Below are 21,059 nucleotides of genomic sequence, written 5' to 3'. Positions count from 1 at the left end.
CAAGAAAAAAAATAACGATAACAAGGCAGAGAGCACAGTTTGTCAATTACAGTACTCACAATGTCCCTTCTCTCATACAGGCTAAATATGACAGGTGACGCCTCATTGCATTTTCAAATATGAATATTTCCATATGCAACTGATGATTAGCAATAGGCTGAGATTGCTTCTAATGACAACTTTGGTCATGTTTAGCATAAGCTTGAGTCCCTACAATAAGGCCACAGTGGATTACACAGTCCCTAAGGAATCCAGAATTCAGGATAAAACACAATATTATTAGTATTGCTCTAACGTAAATGTACATTATAAAATTGACATGGTGCTGCAAGGTCTGTTTGTAATTATGGTCTGGGTTGAGAAATACATCAAACCTTCAGATGATTATGAGCCTTATGTATATTCGTAGAAGTCATTGATTTTAAACCATCATCATCAAAAATTTGCGTCATGTTTGGCATGGCACCACTATTGAACAATGAACTAAATAGGTGTTCCCATACATCAGATGCCAATAAAGTAACAGTTCCACCAGGTCTTCCATCATGGTTGACACACAGAAAAATACCCTTTAAGGGTAGATTACAGTGCACTGAGGGGCATTAAGGGTAGGCTACAGTGCACTGAGGGGCATTAAGGGTAGACTACAGTGCACTGAGGGGCATTAAGGGTAGGCTACAGTGCACTGAGGGGCATTAGTGGTCTTTTTGTATGTGACTGACTAATTAAAGCAATCGATTATCTTTAGAGTGTCGTCAGGTATAATCCCCCCCCCCCCCCCGGCCTTCATTATTCACTAACGGTAAGGTTAGCACAAAACCCCATGTCATGGTTGCTGCCTTCAAGAAAGAAAAAAAAGGAAAAAAAACCAACAAAGATCCTGTTCTGCTCTTCCAAGCGAGATATCCGATCAGAATATACACAAGCAGTATTTCCTTTCCCTCCGCTGGTCAGTCAAACACGACGGGGTCCCTTCAAGGTTGACATGTGATAAGAGAGCGATCTCTTCAAACAGGGCCTTCTATTTGGGCAGTTCAGATGGACACATTGTGTTTCACGGAGTTGTGCCTCGCTCTTCAGGAGGCTTAGTGGATTAGGCAGTGTTCAGTTGGCTCTCATGCATACAGTCGGCCTGTTCAAGGTTTAACTCAAGAGGAGCTAGACTGATGCAAGAACACGGTTAAGAAAAGGGGCAGTGGAAGGGGGGGGGGGGGGGGGGCAGAGTAACGTGAAGTGTGTGTGTGTGTGTGTGTGTGTGGAGGGGGGGGGGGGGGGTAGAGTAAGGTGAAGTGTGTGTGTGTGTGTGTGTGTGTGTGTGGGGGGGGGGGTAGAGTAAGGTGAAGTGTGTGTGTGTGTGTGTGTGTGTGTGGGGGAGGGATTGAAATAATGTCATATGTTTATCAAGTTGATATGGAAATGAAATCCAAGAAATCCTCAAAAAATTAACCAGCACAAACATCCTCAGTGTCACGCATCACATATCTGACAATAAATATTGCAATATTGCTGATACTAGGAGCAGGAATACCAGGGCACTGCTGCTAATGGCTGCAGTTTCACCAGGAGAACTTGCCCTGGGGAGGGGGAGGGTGGGGGGGGGGCTAGCTGTGGAGGGAAAACAAGTGGAATTAAAGATGAACCGTGAACTGCAGTCCAGTCCAGAATAGCCACCACACAGCACCAGTGAGGTGCTCCAGCGGTCCAAACAGTGGAAAAAAAAGGCAGAGAAGTCAGCCAGATGCAGGCCAGATGCAGGCCAGATGCAGGCCACCCACGTGAAGGAGAAGGTGGCGAGGGGGGATGGAGTGCACAGAGGGGGGGTCTTCAGGTCTCAGGCTGACACAAGTTTTTCGTCCACTCACTATTTCATAGAGCTCATCCTCCTGAACTGCAACGCATACGTGTGTGTTTCTGTCCACTACCTTTACCGAGACGTCCACCACCAGACTCCCCCTGCGACTCCGCCTCCTCTGACCCACCTCTGCCTGCGGTCACTGGGGCGGCGCCTCCAAAACCACCTCCAGGCCGGGCTGCTGCAGCTGTGCTCTCAAAAGTGCATTCTCACTCTTCAGCTCCTCAATCTGAGAGAGAGAGAGAGAGAGAGAGAGAGAAGGGGAGAGAGAGAGAGAGAGAGAGAGAGAGAGAGAGAGAGAGGGAGAGAGAGAGAAGGGGAGAGAAGGGGAGGGAGAGAAGAGAAAGAGAATGCTACTCAGTCACTCTATTCACAACAAACACTAAAGCAATTGTTTATATCCATTAACAAGGCAAGCTCTCAGAATTCCATCTCTGACTAATCACACGCCTCTTCTTAAAGGACTTTGGAAAAGCTGTATAGAGGAAATTAGAAGGACACGCTGCTTCCAGCTTAAACTGCTGCTGCTTGTCTCCTGGCAGCAACTCGGCTCATTCAGTTATTGTGCACTTGCGTGTTGACCGTTCCACACTGCAAAACACATGCATGATGCAGTCGTTGATTCCCCACTTCAGAGCGAGTGCTAATCCATGTGAATATGATAGAATGTGTAAAAAAGTGAAACTATGTGGCTATGAGACACCAACTACAGGTTTTCTGTTACTGTATTTTTCTTTGTGCATGTGTGTACATGTGAGTGAGTGTGTATGTTAATACATATCTATATATGGGTGTGTGTGTGTGTGTGTGTGTGTTTGTGTGTGTGTTTGTGTGTGTGTGTAGCCCTGACAATGATGTCTGCGAGCTAGAACAGGTGGGCCTTGATTTCTGCCATGTCAGCATTTTTCAAACCCTCAAGTACACAATGAACTCCTGTCGTCCTGCTCACAGCATAATTGGCAAATCAACATTAACAAAGAAATCCGTTTTGGCACGGCGGCAGGGACAAAAGGATACCACAGCAGCCGTGACATTTACAGTCTTTATTTGGAATGGGCTAGGGCTAATTGTTGTGTGAACTAACGAGCTCTGCACTTTGCAGCGTCATTTGCGTCTGTCTTTGCGCGGGACACATCGGCATATTACTTCAATTACTATTCAGCTGAACAAACAGAGAGCAGCAGACCCTGCACCACCTGGGGGATCATTTGAAATTTTTATAAACTCGAGTAAACACTTCTCGCCAGGTATCCTGTCTCACCTGACCTTTTCCCGTGGTGGAAGAGAGGCTTTCATCCCGGCTCCTGACATTAAGGGTGTTAATGTGATCACAGCCTAAAAGCCGATTTTCAGGAATACATCGCCATCATTTCATATGCTGAGGCAATTTCTCGATTTGAAGCTGCCTTTCCATTTAAATAATTTTGTGTGTGTTGCCTGTGGAATTGTAATCATTTGTTTCGTGATGGGTGTGTATTTTTGCCATGAGCTTTGTATTAGCCCTGGCTGGAGAATAGTTTTGTGCGAACAAAAATACAAATTGACAAAACTAAGCATGTTCAACTGTAATGTAAGTATGAAATAGCCCAGAGGGCTCAGATAAAGGCTGGCTTGCTTGACTGATGTATATTTGTAAATGATATGTGGCATGTGGTAAAAGTTTATATATTTCTTTTTTTTTTTTCTGATGATCTACAAACAAACTGAAAAATAGTGAACAGCTTCGGTAGCTGATGGATTCAGAAACGCTACCAGAGGATCTCAATTTATGTGCACGTGTATAAGGCACTAAGAGGTCAGACATATAGCAAGGAGCTTTAAAAGAAATGTAAAAAAAATCTTGAAATCAATTTTGTATAGAATGACTTTTAAAAACGTACGTCCAAATGAAAGCAGAGTCCTTATCTACATGCTGGTAGTAGGCTGAAATGATTAGGATCTGGGGTCCCACCTGCTGTGCGAGCAGCTTATTGTCCACCTGAATGCGCTCCACTTCCTTGAAACTTTCCTGCAGTCTCTGATTGGTTTGTCTTAACTCACGGATGTAGTCACACGCCTTGGAGAGGATCCCGCCTTTACTCTGAGAGGACGAAGGGAAAAGGAGGTTATTCACCCACACGCGCACGCACAAACACACACATTGATGTAGTCAAAGACTGGGTTCAGCTAGTATTTACTCACAATTCTGTCTCTCTCTCTCTGAAGTGCCAAACTACACTTATCAAATTCCTGACAGACACAGACACAGACACACACACACACACACACACACACAGACAGACTGCCCATTCCGGTCAACAGCTTTCCCCCTTCTCGCTCACCGCTGCGGTCTTGCTACTCTCCATGTTGCAATCGGGGATGATTTTGGAAATGACAATCCAGTTGTTGATCTTGTCCCTCCGTCGCCTTTCCACTGCACATGGTCAGACAGACGGCAAAGTCAAGAGACAAACAGCCAAAAACACTTAGCAGGCAAGTCTTCCATATGAAACGTACGGGTGCCCATCCATGTGTGCCTGACTTACAGATAAAAAAAAAAAAACTATAATCATTTTTAATTTTTCAATCTTTGAGCCCAAATCCTAACGATCCTCAATCTAATAAACTATGCTCCCATCTACTGGGGGTCTGTGTGGAACATTTGGCCTGGACACAGCACTAGCACCTTTGGTATTTATGGGTCTTTACACTGCTACATGTGGATGGCTTCGCAATAACTTTGTAAAACCATAAAGTGGAGCTAACCCTTCAGCTGTCAATGAGAAAAGCTTGCTGTAAAAAAAGTCACAGAGAAAAGTCACACAGCTACACCTGAAGATTAATGGCATCCCCTAGTGGCTGCTTGATGTCAGGTCAATGTCATGGGCTACTCATGCATACAGTGTTCTGTGGTGTTTATTCCAGAGGTGTAAGCAGCTATTTTCAAATCCTAGAGGAGGAGTGTGAAAACGACAGAGCTCTAAAAAATTCTCTTGAACTCCTCCGATAAGGACCCAATGGTGAAGGGCGACACTCTCACCTTCATTGTGTTGCGCTCGCCTCCTCTCATCTCTGGGTGTGCGAGTCCCGTCCACCTTCCTGACAACACACAAACAACAGATGAACACGTTTCTACCAAATCTACTAATGCAAAGAGTTGTCGGTCAGTGTTGTAAGAATAAATGTACACTGACTGACTATATGGCACTAGATCTCTAGAAGGGATGGTCAATATAAACATAAACCTACATCAATAATGTTTTTTGCAATAATAATATAACGATGCGATAACACGAGGAGGATACAATGAGGACATCCCCGCGGCTGTGATTCGGGCACCGTGGTCCACTGGGCCACGGCACTAGCGGTCCACTGGGCACTAGCGGTCCACTGGGCCACTGGGCACTAGCGCACTAGCGGTCTACTGGGCACTAGCGGTCCACTGGGCACTAGCGCACTAGCGGTCCACTGGGCACTAGCGGTCTACTGGGCACTAGCGGTCTACTGGGCACTAGCGGTCCACTGGGCACTAGCGGTCTACTGGGCACTAGCGCACTAGCTGTCCACTGGGCCACTGGGCACTAGCGGTCTACTGGGCACTAGCGTACTAGCTGTCCACTGGGCCACTGGGCACTATCCTCTTTGCCACAGGTCACATCCTTACAGTCTTAAGACCCAAAAAAAACATTGATCCAAAGAAGTAAAACCTTGATCTGAAACTCTCTAAACTCCCCATGTAGGTTTGAGCTCTGTTTTCCGCCATGTGTGTTCTCGTTCAACATGTGAGCATGTTGTGGTGCATATGAACATGTCATGAACTAGTTTGTTAAAATCGCATGATGACAAATTCTTATCATGGGGAGGAATTCTCCCGGTATATCAAGGATGTTATGATGTAGCACATTATTAATCTCGCCATGTTCCTCTCAACAGCCTTGCCTTCTGGCATCTGTGAACTCTTTCCCTCTCGTCGCCTTCCAAAGCCATTTCTGAGGCACAGCACACGGGCTCTGCGGGGACCAAGGGAGGATTCTACTCTCTGCAAAAATTGCATCATCTGACACACCATCAAACGTCCTGCAACAGCAGGCCGCCTGATCCTTGTGAGTGTCTTGTCAGCTGTGTGCGTGTGTGTGCGAGTGTGTGTGAGTGAGTGTGTGTGTGTGTGCGAGTGTGAGTGTGTGTGCGAGTGTATGTGCGAGTGTGAGTGTGTGTGTATGAGTGTGTGTGTGTGAGTGAGTGTGCGTGTGTGCGTCTGTGTGTGTGTGTGTGTGCGAGTGTATGTGCGAGTGTGCGAGTGAGTGTGTGTGTGCGTGTGAGTGAGTGTGCATCTGTGCGTGTGTGTGCGTGTGAGTGTGCGTGTGCTGGCTGAGTGTTGTTGTAGTGTGCATGTGTGTGTGTGCTGGCTGAGTGTTGTTGTAGTGTGTGTGTGTGTGCTGGCTGGCTGGGTGTTGTTGTAGTGTGTGTGTGTGTGTGTGTGCTGGCTGGCTGGGTGTTGTTGTAGTGTGTGTGTGAGTGTGTGTGTGCTGGCTGGGTGTTGTTGTAGTGTGTGTGTGTGTGTGTGTGTGTGAGAGAGTGAGTGTGTGTGTGTGTGTGTGCGCTGGCTGAGTGTTGTTGTAGTGTGTGTGTGTGTGTGTGTTGGCTGGGTGTTGTTGTAGTGTGTGTGTGTGTGCGTGTGTGTGTTGGCTGGGTGTTGTTGTAGTGTGTGTGTGTGCGCGTGTGTGTGTTGGCTGGGTGTTGTTGTAGTGTGTGTGTGTGTGTGCGCATGTGCGTGTGTTGTTGTAGTGTGACTCCCCATGGGAGTCTGGAGCGTCAACTAAGTTCATTATGTTAAAAATCTGAGCAGCTGTGAAACAGGAAGAGAAGGAGGAGGGAGAGAGAGAGGGAGGGGGGGAATAAAGGGCTGGTGGGAGAGAGAGAGAAAGAGAGAATGAAAGAGAGGAATATAGATAGAGGAAGAGAAGGGAGAGAGAGAGGGAGGGGGGGGAATAAAGGGCTGGTGGGAGAGAGAGAGAAAGAGAGAATGAAAGAGAGGAATATAGATAGAGGAAGAGAAGGGAGAGAGAGACAGAAAGAGAGAGTGAGAGAGAAAGCGTGCGCCTGCCCAGATTTAGTGTGATGACAAACTGTTCGCCGCATGGCACAATCCCCTTCAGGTGTGCTTTAATGAAGTCTCGACTCCCACATAAAGGCATCGGCGGTGTGAGCGCGCTCCAATCATGCCTCATGGGACCTCGCTTCACGAGGACGATGATGCAGAGCCAAAAAGACGCCGGCGCCGTCATAAAGAGCCCCAGAGCCGAGTCGACAGGGCTGACAGCTCCAGGAGATGATATTAAAAAGCCGGCATCTGTTGATTTGTTTGGTCTGACCTTTTGTTGTTCAAATGCCATACTGGATAAGAAAGTGATCCAAGTTCTTATCTACTCGAGCAAGCGTTTGTTGTTGTTGTTTTTTTTTTTTTAAACATCTTAAACGAAGTGCAATGTTATACAGTAGTAAGTGGAGGCTCTCAACTACTTTATTTTCAACAGACAATAAAATGCTAAATTAGCTAAGTGAGTAAAGTGCACATTTGAGACCTCATTCCAAAAATGGACAAATCTTTAGTGAATACAAAGACATTTTTCAGGATCAGTAGATATGGGTGATGAAACGCTTGGCAGTGTGTTTGTGGGTTGCCAAAGCATCTCTTCCCTCAACTGCCTGGTGCCGAAGCACTTCTCATTATCCCTCTAATGGCCAATCGAATGGGGCAAAAATGAGAGCAAAATCAGCCTGTGATTGCCTGAAAGGCTGTCCTTCCAAACCCAGACATCGTCTGCCCTGCAGAGAAAAAAGGCGGCCGGCTTATCCTGCTGTTGAATTGTTTACTATAATTGAACACACAGCCAGGGGTTTGTGAGGACGGCTTAGGTGTATTTGTTTTGATGGCACAATAAAAGCTAACAGCCTTGAGAAATGTCTTCCAATCTCACTCCTGGGAAATGTCTTCCAATCTCACTCCTGGGAAATGTCTTCCAATCTCACTCCTGGGAAATGTCTTCCAATCTCACTCCTGGGAAATGTCTTCCAATCTCACTCCTGGGAAATGTCTTCCAATCTCACTCCTGGGAAATGTCTTCTTGACATTCGACGCCCACATTGGGTCACCGCTTCAGCACTTAGCGCTCACATTTTTTTTCTATTGCAGAGAGATTTAAAACGTACAATGGGCTCCCCGCGCAAAAAAACACTGACTTAGAGCATCGAGAACCTGATTACCTGGAAGCCATCACACCTCCCTTACCAATGGCCGATGAAGGGAAGAGACCACACAATCCTGCCCTTTTACAGGCCACGCAGGAGACCGTGCCAGAGGCGCAGGTCTGGCTCGGAGGAGAGATTAATATTAAGCATGTGATCAGTGTCTACGTGGGTGAGCGGGTGTGTGTGTGTGTGGGTGCGTGAGGGGGGGGTGAAGGAGAAGGTCCTCACCAGCTTGACGGCTCTTCCTGCAGCTGCCCGACTTCTTGTCTGTGAATGGCAGGTTTAGTGTTAAGGTTGTTGGGTGGAAAAGTATGTATTTGCTCAGACGTTCACATGTCAATCCTGGCATCAGTCACAGCACAGTAAGCACATCCCCAGGAGCTGAAGAGTGACAGTGTATGCATGCAGCAGACAGCCAGTCCCAGCCCCACAAGTCAAACGATCCCCTGTGCTGCACAATGGACATCTCTTCCTGGTTCTTCCCTCCCCAAACCGTCAATGTGTTTATTCATTTGTATCTTTATTTCTCTTTAGATTTACTCTTTTCTCTCCCTTATGTTCGAGCTCGGCTTTTAGAAACTACACCAGTGCTGCTGTGACTGAACAGAGACACTAATGCCATGGATGAGCACTGACCCAACACTGACCCAGCACTGCTCCAGCACTGACCCAGCATCGCTCCAGCACTGACCCAGCACTGCTCCAGCACTGACCCAGCATCGCTCCAGCACTGACCCAGCACTGCTCCAGCACTGACCCAGCACTATCTATTGGAGCCAAAGCCACAGATTTGCTCAAGATCAGCCCACACTACATTTTACATTTACGTTTACATTTACGTTTAGTCATTTAGACAATTTTATCCAAAGCGACTTACAAAATGAGGATTAACATTCAAGCTACATTGCCAAGGAGACCATAGTAACAAATGCCACTACAATAAAGACTAGAGTAAAGAGTGCAGAAATGTAAGCAGTAGTGTAGTCAAAGGAGTTAATGGAAGAAGGAGAAGAATTGTAGGTGCACGTTAGGTGTGCTGGGTTGTTAGTTGTGCGGAGTTGTTAGGTGTGCTGGGTTGTTAGGTGTGTTAGGAGACGAAGTACTCCCGGAGGAGTTGGGTCATCGAGAGCGACGCCCCTGCTCTGGTAGCATTTGGTACTGTAGGTCATTCCACCAACAGGAACTACAAAAGAAAATAGTCTGGCTTGCTATGAGTGTGGGGTAGCAATACCAGACGATGCTCCTTGGAGGAACGTAACGGTAAAGGGGGAACAGAAAAAAGCCTTCATAAGAGCACATAAGCAAGTGGGAGTGGAGTCAGACCCAGAAATCACTTTGGAGGCAAAACCTTGTGACTTGTATGTGATGCGGGAAGCTAAGGGCAGCCAGTGGAGTTCAACACACACACACACACACACACACACACACACACACACACACACACACGACCACCAACACACACACAAATACGACCACCAACACACGCGGCTAAGTGCAACCAGTGGAGCTCAACACACACACACACACACACACAAATACGACCACCAACACACGCAGCTAAGGGCAGCCAGTGGAGCTCAACACACTCCTCTCACAGGCGATGTGCTGCCCACATTAGAACACACCTCAACACACCTGCAAGGCGTACATACAAATATACTGTACTCAGACACACACACACACACACACAAATACGACCACCAACACACACACACACATTCCACAAATATGACCACCAACACACACACATGCAGAGTCAGCCTCCACAAACACCACTTAAGTATATCACCACTCAGCATCCATCACCATAATCAGGCACACCAAAACAAACAAACAATATAAACACACAGAGTCACTTCTGAACAACAACCCACACACAACACAGAAGCAGAGTTCTACACTCACCCCTCCATCAGGGCAAAAACAAATGCTGTGGGGTGGGGGAGGAGAGGGTTAGGGTGGGGTTGATCCGGATGCTTCCTCTGCTGAGCACGCGCCAAACGGCAAATTGTCTTAAATCTTCAATCTTATCTTAAATTAAGATAAAATCACTTACTCCACTGGCAGATACATTTACTTGTTTCTTAATTTAAGAAGACAAGAGAGCTCAAAGTAAGTATCTTTTTACTAAAAACATTACTAACTAGATTCTTTATCTTAATATAAGATTATAACACTTGGTAAGATATCATTTTTTGCGTGCAGCAGAAAACAGGCCTAAACAGTAATCGGTACGCCTTTTCAGTGGCCAAGATCAAGAAATCTCAGACTCTTTGACTGTTAGGACGGCACATGGAGTTGAACGGAAGTGTGTGCATCTTCTGAGGAGCAGTAGAATGGGATAAAGAGGAGAGCTGATCCTCACCATTAAGCCAAAACTACGTCCACAACGCTGCCAATAAAACCAAACCCGGCTGCTTTGTTCCCACATCCGTAGGAGTGATGATACATCTGGTTGCCTTTCACCACTTCAAAAGACTTACTAATCCACCTCTCCTCCCCTCAAATTAGATTTCAGAGAGTGAGTGAGAGAGTGAGTGAGAGAGAGAGAGAGAGAGAGAGAGAGAGAGAGAGAGAGAGAGAGAGAGAGAGAGAGAGAGAGAGAGAGAATCATGAGATCTCTCTGGATGACTAACAAAAAGCACCAACTGTGGTGAAATGCCTTTTTAACCCTTAGAACCCTAAGCTGTTTTTAGGGCATTTTCACTACCTTTATTCATAAGGATTTATTCTGGTCATTGTAAGTCCCACACACACATATTATATATTGTTTTTTTCAGCATGTATTAGTACTAGCATTGATTTTATTTTTATTTTTGAAGAATTAAAATATAAAATGTGTATTATAAAAATTCTTATATTTCAACATGTATCTCACCACAGCAAGCTCATTGCTCTACATGCATTTCATGTGTGTGTAGGGCAGACTGTCCTGAATCGGGCATTACAATTGTGGAGGGATACTCTGGGGCTAAGCAATTTACAGAAATTTGTGGTGTGTGATTTACGGAAATGAATGCCATTTTTTATTTAGTGATGAAAAATGACCTTTCTGCGCTCCATATCTGTGACACGAACTGATCTGACCTAACTTGACCCGAGGTTGCGTGTTAGCCTGCGTGCCTATGGTGTATGTACTCATAATGATTCTCAACTTTTTACTGCATTGCCATGAACAAAGTAAAGGCAAAAAAGGGTGTTTCTTTGTTGAACAAATTGGGATGCAATGTAAGCATTGAATTGGATGCCATGCAGGAATTTGCTAGGATCTCAAAACCGGATTATGAACATGCTTTGCCATAGAGAAACACACGATAGCGTTGGATTATAAACATGCTTTGCCACAAAAACAGAAAAAACGTGGGGTAAGTCCAGCTATATGAAGTTATTATTTTGCTGTCACTTCGTCTGTTTTATAATGTACATTGTATGTACAATGTACATACCGGGGTACACTAAACTTGGTGGGCATGTAACCCCACATGGATAGCATGGAACCTCCTGTTTTCGTTTTGATCTGTAGCCCCCCCGCTGGACTGGACCCCCCGAAAGGAGGGTAGGGCAGACACAGTTTTCTGTGAATATCTCGAGAACCGTAGGGTTTAGGAGGACCATTTTTTTTTTGTATGTTGATCTCAAAGGGCCATGTCAACCCATTCCATAACCACTCATTTCATGTATAGCGCCACCTAGTTAAACACAAAAAAGTAAAAATGAGGTGTTGTAATTGAAGGTATCTGTGACCTAACATAGTCAAAACTGCACGAAATTGGAAGTGTAGGATCATTATGACACCCTCTGTATGCACGCCAAGTTTCGTGGAATTCCGTTCATGGGGGGCCACACAATAAATTCAAATTCATTTATGTTACTCTACACCAACTGGCCTGTAGGTGGCCGGAGACAGTTTTCTGTGAATATCTCGAGAACCGTAGGGCCTAGGAGGTCCACCTTTTTTTTGTATGTTGGTCTTAAGGGGGCATGTCAACCTATCCCATTACCACTTATTTCATGTATAGCGCCACCTAGTTAAAAATTAAAAAGCAAAACATTAGGTGTTTTCATCATAATATCTCTGGCTGACATGGTCAAAACTGCACGAAATTTAAAGTGTAGGATCATTATGACACCCTCCGAATGCATGCCAAGTTTCGTGGATTTTCATTCATGGTGGACCTTACAATAAAATAATTTATGTGTACATTTAGAGACCGTACACCAACAAGGATTCCCGGGACACTGAAAGACCGGGGTACACGAAACTTGGTGGGCATGTAACCCCACATGGATAGCATGGAACCATCGCTTTTCGTTTTGATCTGTAGCCCCCCCCCCCCCACTGGACTGGACCCCCCGAAAGGAGGGTAGGGCAGACACAGTTTTCTGTGAATATCTTGAGAACCGTAGGGCCTAGGATGACCAATTTTTTGCGTATGTTTGCCTCCAGGGGTCATGTAAACCCATTCCATATGCACACATGTGCATAAACAGATACACACACACACACACACACATACATTCACAGTAATCCTACGTATGACACATACTCACACAGTAGACATATATCGCATGCATGCACATGCACACACACAAGCACATAAACAGGCAAACACACAAGCACATGCACGCACACACACCCACCCACACACACATAAACATAAACATGTACACGCACACATGCACACAATTCAAGAATTTCTCAGAATTATGAACAGGCAAGATGGGGGTGGGGTTGTATAAAATGTATATTACATGTGAAATCTATGAACTAATCATGTTTTGGTACTTGTTGTCTAGCAGATACCAGTGAGAATTGAGTGTGCATAATGCAATTCAGTGAGACAGTTAGAATCATATATGCCTTTCAGCGTGACTTATTTTTGTGGAAAACATGTGCTGGACTGGGCGGCGGTCATATTTTGTACCGCTCTGCGGTACATCTAGTTCAAACAAGAGTAATGGGTGTGCAGCGTTGGTTTGTGTACATGATGTTATTATTTTGCAGTCACTTCGTGTTTTCATAAGCCAGAAGGATCGATATACATGGTACCAATGGATAGCCCTGAGTCTCTTCTTTCATCTGATATGCTTGCCATATCTATGCGATTACGGGTTCGCGAGTAATTCAAACGAGAGTAATGGGTGCGCAGGTGAACGCAGAGTATAGACTGTAAATATGATGCAATGATTTAAATTCATGATTTTTTTTAATTTTCATACTTGATCGTACAGACAAGTGTGTAGTCTCGTTGGAAAGCCCCACTTCTGCTCTGTCACGCAATAAAGGTTTCATCTCGCTGCGATGAACAGTTCTGGGTATGTGGCCAAACGCTTATATATAAACATGGCCTTTTGTAAATGGGGGGGGCACTCCCTGCATTGGTTCATTGGATTATCCTGTAATTTCCGCTGGTTCTTCTGGATTACTTCACACAAACACACAAAGATCCCCACGGAAAGCAGTGAGGATGATAAGGGAGAAGAGAACATGAGGACAGACATGCTGCAGAGGAACCAGGAGTGCACACACACACACACACACACACACACACACACACACATTACATAACCCCCAGTGAGGCAAAAAGGAACACACCCGTCCACACACACACACACACAAAGTCCCCTTAGAAAGTACCACACAGTGAGAGGCATCTACAGTCAATAGCTGCCCATGTTCTCAAAGATCTCTTGCTCTGGCAGGATTTAAATGTGAACTCCAAAACAAAGACTGCCCTTGGTGCTTGGCAGTCTAACTATCTCCGAGCCACTAGGTAGCTAGAGAAAAAAAAAAAAAAAAACCTCACACACACACACACACACACACACACACACACACACACACACACACACACACACACACACACACACACACACACACACACACACACACACACACACACACACACACACGACCTGTGAGCTGCATGTTTGTGTGCTTCCAGGCTGCTGTAGCTGCTACAGCCTCAGATGATTAGGGAGAGGGGCTGGAATAGCAGCTGTGTGTCTGAAGGGGAAGAGGAGCAGGAGAGAGGGCCTCTGGAATGCCTCACACACACAGGGCACACTAAAACACAGCACCCATGACAGCACCCATGGAGCCCCTACAGCACCCATGGAGCCCCTACAGCACCCATGGAGCCCCTACAGCACCCATGGAGCCTGTCAGAGGGAGGCTGGCAGGACCTAATGCCAATTAGAATGCCTGACATTGCTGAGAGCTTTGGAGCCCACCTGCTCTGGTGCTGCTGCTGCCGCCAGGGCTTCTGAGGCTCAGTGTGTCCTCTCTGTGTATCCTTAGAGACTGGTGTGTGTGTGTGTGTGTGTGTGTGTGTGTGTGTGTGTGTGTGTGTGTGTGTGTGTGTGTACACTCACGCGGTGTATGGGTGTGTGCGTGGGGCAATGGTGCGGGGTGTGCCGGACTGGAGAACATCAGGGGGGGTCATCATCACATACAACTGACCTGAGGAGAGAAAGACATGAACATCTGTTGTGTGTGTGTGTGTGTGTGTGTGTATGCGCATTGGCTTCAAATTCAAAGATTCAAGGATTTAATTGGTCACATACATAACGTTACTGCTGTAAATGTAGTGAAATGGAAGTAGTTGCTCAACTTCTTCCTGTGCAGTGGTGTCCTGAAGGATCACCAACTATTTATAAAAACAAAGAAAGATTAAAAAGATTTGATAGATAGTGAATGTGTGTGTGGGGGGGGGGGGGGGGTGCAATGTGTCTTGAATGTCTATGTAGTGTAGTTTAAAAATGTAAAATGGAACCGTCTACCTGACCTTATGACTCAGTATCCCAAATGATTTCCTCTCAGTGTAAAAAAGCTGTATGGAAGTTTGGTCTAAGATGTCAATCATGTCTTTCATTCCCTGTTCCTTACAGTACATAATGTGTGATGGTAACGTGATCGATGCAGGCTACTCCTGGGATAAGGTCGAGCGCTGCCAACAGCACCCCTGGTTTCTACTAGCTAACTGCTGGCTGTGTGTCGCAGCACAGGTGTCAGGAGCAGAGAATGTCCGCAGGCTCTTACCCCCCTGTGCGAGCGTGGGGTCGGCCGTGGCTTGGACTGAAACGGCCGTGCCGTCACTCACAGTGGCTGCTGGGAAATAGGCGAAGCGCGTGTCCCCTGCTGTGGTGTCTGCGGTGGGGCTGCCCCCATTGCTGAACGGGTTATGGATCACTGTCTGGAACAGACACATGGAACCAGGGGCTGACAAAATAATAATCATTTAAAAAATCAATGTTCAATGAGTGTTCAATCATATACATGCATTCATACATACATACATTTTGGTATAAAACAATGAATTCAACTTATGTATAAAATATACATAATCTAATCTGCTGGCAGTGGAGAGGAGGAATCTGTGTGTGATGGTATGACACAGCATGCAAATGACCAAATCTGATTGGTTTATGTGCAGCCACGGCATCAGAAGGTGCCAATGAGAGAAGATGGATAACCTCATCAATGAACGGATTCATTCAATCATTTGCTTCATGCAATGAAGTGATATTTGGCTATATCGGGTGATGTGACAACCGTTTTCTATATGTGTGAGAATCAACAGTTGGTCATTTTAATTTGGTGACTGATGTCTTGATTTTGTGAGATCAAGAGATGTATTACAAGGCTTTGGGTGCAGGTGGTAAATACCTGCGGCTGGGAACTGAGAGAGGAGGGCTTGATATTGCTTTAGCTCCTGGGAATGTTACATGGGTTCATGTGGGGCTGTGAAGGAAAGCCGACACACGCCAAATTTTTTTAAAGGTGTTTTTTTTTAAAAGGTGGGCTGCTTCAGGTTTATGTATTACACAACCAATTTTAAGGAGGGAATATTGTAAACAAATGCACAGGAAGCTTTGGAATGGAATGGAGCTGCTCATCTTGAATGAACTTGTGGCTTAATTACACAACGTTCACCCTGTGAAACCAGGACATAAACCAGTGGTTTATGGTTCTAACAAGCTCTCTCCATGGTAACAAGCCATGAACTTTGTTATTCATTAAAAGCATTACTCAGTGGAATTCTAAGTCTGATGCTTGCTTGGTGTGCAGTGATGGGAGGTTGTCCTGACGACTGCTGTTGTGTGCATTACCTGGGCAACAGCCTGTGGGGCATTGGCAAATGCTGCAGCAGAGACAACGCTCACTGTCCCACTGCCCTCATCAGTCCCCTCCAGAGACTGATCGCTCACCTGGACCACACGGTAGGTCACCTTGGACAAAGACAGGGAGAGACGGAGACACGGGAGGACAGAAAGATGGGAAGAAAGACAGATAGGGGGGAGGGTATATGAGGTAACACTTGCAACACAGATAGGGGGGAGGGTATATGAGGTAACACTTGCAACACAGATTCTCTCTTGTTTGCAGGTCGTATGAGACAAACCAGGGCCCTCCTGACAAACAGTGCGGTAAAGGAGATAAGGTTTAGAATGAAACCATGCATGCAGTGCGGTAAAGGAGATAATTCCTTGAATTTCCCCTGGGGATCAATAAAGTATCTATCTATCTATAAGGTTTAGAATGAAACCATGCATAACAGTGCGGTAAAGGAGATAAGGTTTAGAATGAAACCACACATGCAGTGCGGTAAAGGAGATAAGGTTTAGAATGAAACCATGCATAACAGTGCGGTAAAGGAGATAAGGTTTAGAATAAAACCATGCATAACAGTGTGGTAAAGGAGATAAGGTTTAGAATGAAACCACACATGCAGTGCGGTAAAGGAGATAAGGTTTAGAATGAAACCATGCAGAATTGTCGCTTCGCAGCTCAACCTGTCCACCTGACCACATGGCATGGGGTTTGTATGCCTAAGCATGTCTGTATCTCTGCACGCAACCCCCCCCCCCCCCCCCCCCACACACACACACACACACACACACACACACACACACACACACACACACACACACACACACACACACACTTATCTGGCCAGTACTGCTGATCTAATTTCACCATTTCTTTCCCAGGCCCAGAAAAGCCCGGTTGTTTGGTCAAAAAGAAAAGTATTTGTAAATGCTCCCGTTTACCACTACAAATCATGTGACCAGTCTGCTGACTGACATGTGACATGGGCCCCGTGCCAATCCCAGTGAGGGATTGGCATCACATGATCACACACACCAACACTGTTTACAGCCAGACTGTGGAGAAAAGGACCAACTCCACAGGACCCCTTTCTCTCCTCAGCATCCTCATGAAGATTTTATAAATCCACGAGTAACTGTTATCATGAAAACCAGTGTCTTTACAGACATCGGGAGTATTGTTAAGTACATATAACTCTACTTAATTCAATAATCAGCCACAGGTCTTGAATTAGATTTGTGATGTATCCCTTGTCTGTCTCAAGCCAAAACATTATGCTACCATTCATAACAGTTAACATTTTGTTTTGCTGAAGTTACAGTCTGACTTACAAAGGACTGGTATCATCTAAGATCAGCTTCAAAGGTTCGTGTTGATGTTTTTGACACATCTAGTTAGAAAACACAGCAGCATACCTGCCCACCGCTGTTCTCAGTGCGGAACTGATACTGAATATTTTGGTCAGTAAACGCTGTGGCCTGTTGAACATTCGCTATAGTAACCGCAGTCTGCTCCACGCCAGGGGTCTCTGTTGACAAGAAAGTCGTTTTAATAGGTCATCATAACACTGCTGCTTGTCTTAATAATAAAATAGACATAGTAAATGTGGCTACATACCTTCAGTTATTTGAACAACCTCTTCCTCTTGTTTTTCGTGGCTGAAAATGCAGAGATGGTGAGGAATTATGTTTTGTGTGTGTAATAACAAGGCAGAATTGAAACATGCTCTCTATTAATTCAAAGTCGCTAAACGATTTACCAAACATATAACAACTCTGAATACAATAAAGACTACGTAAATTACATATGCAAATACTAATGTTGTCCAAGAAAGAGGTTTCTAGAAGTTTCCAACCAAGTAAAGGAATTGTGGACCGACACCTGAACGACAAAGTAACGTGAACGCCATCAACTCCAACAAACTCATAAAACTGGAAAAGCACCAGTTTCCGCCCACCAAAAACACTAAATCGCGACGTTGCCCACCATCATCATACTAGTAGATCACAAAAATAGAAGAGAACATTCATTACCAACATGCACCTTGACGAAAATATCAACAAACGTCGTGATTAATCAGCTGGCTCACTTTATGTTTCATCAACAAACCAGACCGCTAGCGAGCGAGCTAGCAAACAACTCTCGCTTGCTCATTTTCTATGACTTTTCTTCTATGTTGCAAAGGTGGGGAAAGGACAGCTGGCTAGCTTATCTAGCACCGATTGTAAGGACATTCAATAAAAAAATAATTAAGCATACAACTCAATTAAATAACTGCAATTTATCTTAAACATTCCTAAATATTGATCGCTCAATTTAACGAAGTGATATTACAATTATTAATAGTGCTTGATCTTAAAACTCCTGCAACATAACTAGCTTGCCATTGCTAATAGACACCCGTCTTAAAATTGCAAGTCGGATAACCCATTTGTAATCTCCTTGTTCATTAGCTACCAAATGTTTGCGGTTTATAACATCAACAACACACATAGTTACGGAATTACAAGTTCACTTGAGGTCTAGCACCTGTTTTAAAATGCAACAAGGCCTTAAGCGAGGAAGCTATGACGAGCCGAATGATTAGCTATCAAGAAAAGTCGTTACCTTGACGTGTTGTCCAGACCCTGTTCAAGCATATCCATCAGGGTAAGAATTAAAATGTGATATACTGTGACAGACTGAAGCAGAGATGGAAGTGCTGATCACGGGAACAAACACTCGGGTCATGTGAGAGAGACAGTCCAGACACGTGAGGCATCGACTGGGCGCACAGTGAAAATGGAGTCCGCTGCTGGAGGTGGGGTGGCACTATGGGTGGCACGCTCTCTAAACCGTGATATGCTGTATGTCAGGTAACGTTAACGTTACGATAGCTAATTTCACTGTAGAACTGTTGAAGTTCTCTAAATTGACTTTGCGTATTTGTGTTTGCAGTCCCATATGTTTTTTTTTTTTACAGGGGTTTCCGGTTGATTTTCTCGCGTTTTTATTAGCTGTTGGATTCATAAATTGTGGTTTATGGCTTATTCCGACCAAAACCTCGTATCACTCGAGTCATTATTTGATGCCTGGCCAGTTCTGTATCTGGTTATTTTAATGCCATTGTTGGGGAGCATCGACGGGTCCTAAATGGTGTTTCCCTGTTTATTGATAAGTCCCTCATCAGTCCCTTTGTTGAAATGAAAAGCAAAATGATTAAAATACATTTTTGTTTCGTCATGCATTGGAGAGTGCTACACACTTTTTGGATAGGCTTACACATTATGTTCTGTGTAGCTCCAGTTGCAGTTCCCATATCCTTGCCCTGTATTTGGCCAGTAAGTGGACAGATCCCTGTGTCTGGATCATGTAGGAGGACAGATGGTATTTTGTATGAGATTTGGAAGTGGGCAATTCCACGGAAAATTGACTTTTTGTCACATCCGTAACGCCAGTGAAATGCCTTGGCATGTATGATGTGAATGATAACATTTTTTGTGCATTTTTCCTCATACATTCTTCAGCCAAAAATGGCAAATACTCAAATGTCATGTAATCATTCACATCATACCACCATCACATTTTATTGGCGTTATGGATGTTACAAAAAACATAATTTTCCATGGAATTTGCCAAGTACATTTTGGCCCTACCTGTTATCTACTATTCACGTATGTGAGTGGGCACACAAACACTCACAGATAGTAAGTATATTGTGGCAAGATATGCAGTACTATACTGGCAAAGGTGAAAGAGGCCACTGCAACAATTCATTGTCATTGCCATAACTGCATAAAGTAGGTCCACCTCATTCACACCGATGTATAAGCTGGTGAAATTGGTCAAATTGGAATTCACATGAATACCACAGCCAGTGTTTCCCTGCATCACCACCTAATCCCTACACCAGCTCTTCCCAATACCTAAGACAGTGTGAATTTGTGTTGTCCTTTGCCACTTATGCCACCTCGGGTCTCTTTCATTGCTCCAAGATCCTGGTCTGATGTACGGGGATGCATGCATGCACACTATTGGCTGATGCATTTTGTATTGGAATGCCTTACCCCAGCCGTTATTATGACATCCCCTGGCTTGATGCTGACTCAGTCTTGCATCACACTATTATTGTGTTACATGCCCAACTGTGAAGAGGAAGAGCACTGCAGCGAGATGCTCTTGCATCCCTTTCCCCACTTCCTACAGACACCTGCTGATTGTGGACTCTGTCTGGGACATGACCAAGGCTGTCTCCATAGCAACTTGCTGTGTTATCGCTTTGACAATCCTGCGGACTGAGGCACTAAGATTGTGGTACCAGGCGGAGCGCTTCACCAGGCCTACACATACATCTAACACGTATACAGACATGCAGTCACCCCCCCACTACCCCCCCCAGGCCTACACATACATCTAACACGTATACAGACATGCAGTCACCCCCCCACTACCCCCCCCCCCACACAGACATGCAGTCACCCCCCCACTACCCCCCCCAGGCCTACACATACATCTAACACGTATACAGACATGCAGTCACCCCCCCACTACCCCCCCCAGGCCTACACATACATCTAACACGTATACAGACATGCAGTCACCCCCCCACTACCCCCCCCCCCACGCCTACACATACATCTAACACGTATACAGACATGCAGTCACCCCCCCACTACCCCCCCCAGGCCTACACATACATCTAACACGTATACAGACATGCAGTCACCCCCCCACTACCCCCCCCCCCACACAGACATGCAGTCACCCCCCCCCCACGCCTACACATACATCTAACACGTATACAGACATGCAGTCACCCCCCCACTACCCCCCCCCCCCCACGCCTACACATACATCTAACACGTATACAGACATGCAGTCACCCCC

At 45.4% G+C, this 21,059-nt stretch overlaps 1 protein-coding gene and 1 long non-coding RNA gene across 4 annotated transcripts; one reads left to right on the top strand and one right to left on the bottom strand.

Annotated features, from left to right (window-relative positions):
• Positions 1-1,303: 1,303 nt before the first annotated feature.
• Positions 1,304-19,192, bottom strand: LOC121721321 (upstream stimulatory factor 2). 3 transcript variants are annotated; one of them, XM_042108179.1, is made up of 11 exons: positions 18,801-19,192; positions 17,811-17,851; positions 17,609-17,721; positions 16,193-16,312; positions 15,123-15,276; positions 14,456-14,543; positions 8,309-8,347; positions 4,872-4,930; positions 4,174-4,265; positions 3,733-3,932; positions 1,304-2,081 (listed from the first exon to the last, which is right to left on the bottom strand). In XM_042108179.1, the coding sequence occupies exons 1-11, from the start codon at positions 18,836-18,838 to the stop codon at positions 2,069-2,071; spliced, it is 957 nt and encodes a 318-aa protein (XP_041964113.1). In that variant the 5' UTR covers positions 18,839-19,192; the 3' UTR covers positions 1,304-2,068. The 3 variants fall into 3 exon arrangements, with proteins under 3 accessions (XP_041964113.1, XP_041964112.1, XP_041964114.1); XM_042108178.1 differs by having other exon boundaries at positions 1,307-2,081; positions 3,804-3,932; positions 18,801-19,186; XM_042108180.1 differs by lacking the exon at positions 8,309-8,347 and having other exon boundaries at positions 1,307-2,081; positions 3,804-3,932; positions 18,801-19,187.
• On the top strand, positions 16,475-16,930 carry LOC121721347. The gene is made up of 3 exons (XR_006034797.1): positions 16,475-16,524; positions 16,616-16,702; positions 16,834-16,930. It is a non-coding gene; the product is annotated as an uncharacterized LOC121721347 (long non-coding RNA).
• Positions 19,193-21,059: the final 1,867 nt, after the last annotated feature.

The sequence above is a fragment of the Alosa sapidissima genome, chromosome 10, assembly GCF_018492685.1.
Source record: "Alosa sapidissima isolate fAloSap1 chromosome 10, fAloSap1.pri, whole genome shotgun sequence".
Classification (NCBI taxonomy): Eukaryota; Metazoa; Chordata; class Actinopteri; order Clupeiformes; family Clupeidae; genus Alosa; species Alosa sapidissima.
The sequence above is the reverse complement of the archived record's forward strand: the minus strand, read 5'-3'. Positions and strand labels throughout refer to the sequence as shown.

Bases quoted from the DNA above. Each gene is read 5' to 3' on its own strand.
- LOC121721321 (XM_042108178.1), bottom strand. From the start codon at position 18,838: ATGGATATGCTTGAACAGGGTCTGGACAACACGTCAAG. The intron at 14,544-15,122 runs GTAAGAGCCTGC...TTCTCTCCTCAG, and splicing joins CCCCACGCTCGCACAGGGGG to GTCAGTTGTATGTGATGATG. The intron at 4,931-8,308 runs GTGAGGACCTTC...GTGTGTTGTCAG, and splicing joins CAGGAAGAGCCGTCAAGCTG to GAAGGTGGACGGGACTCGCA.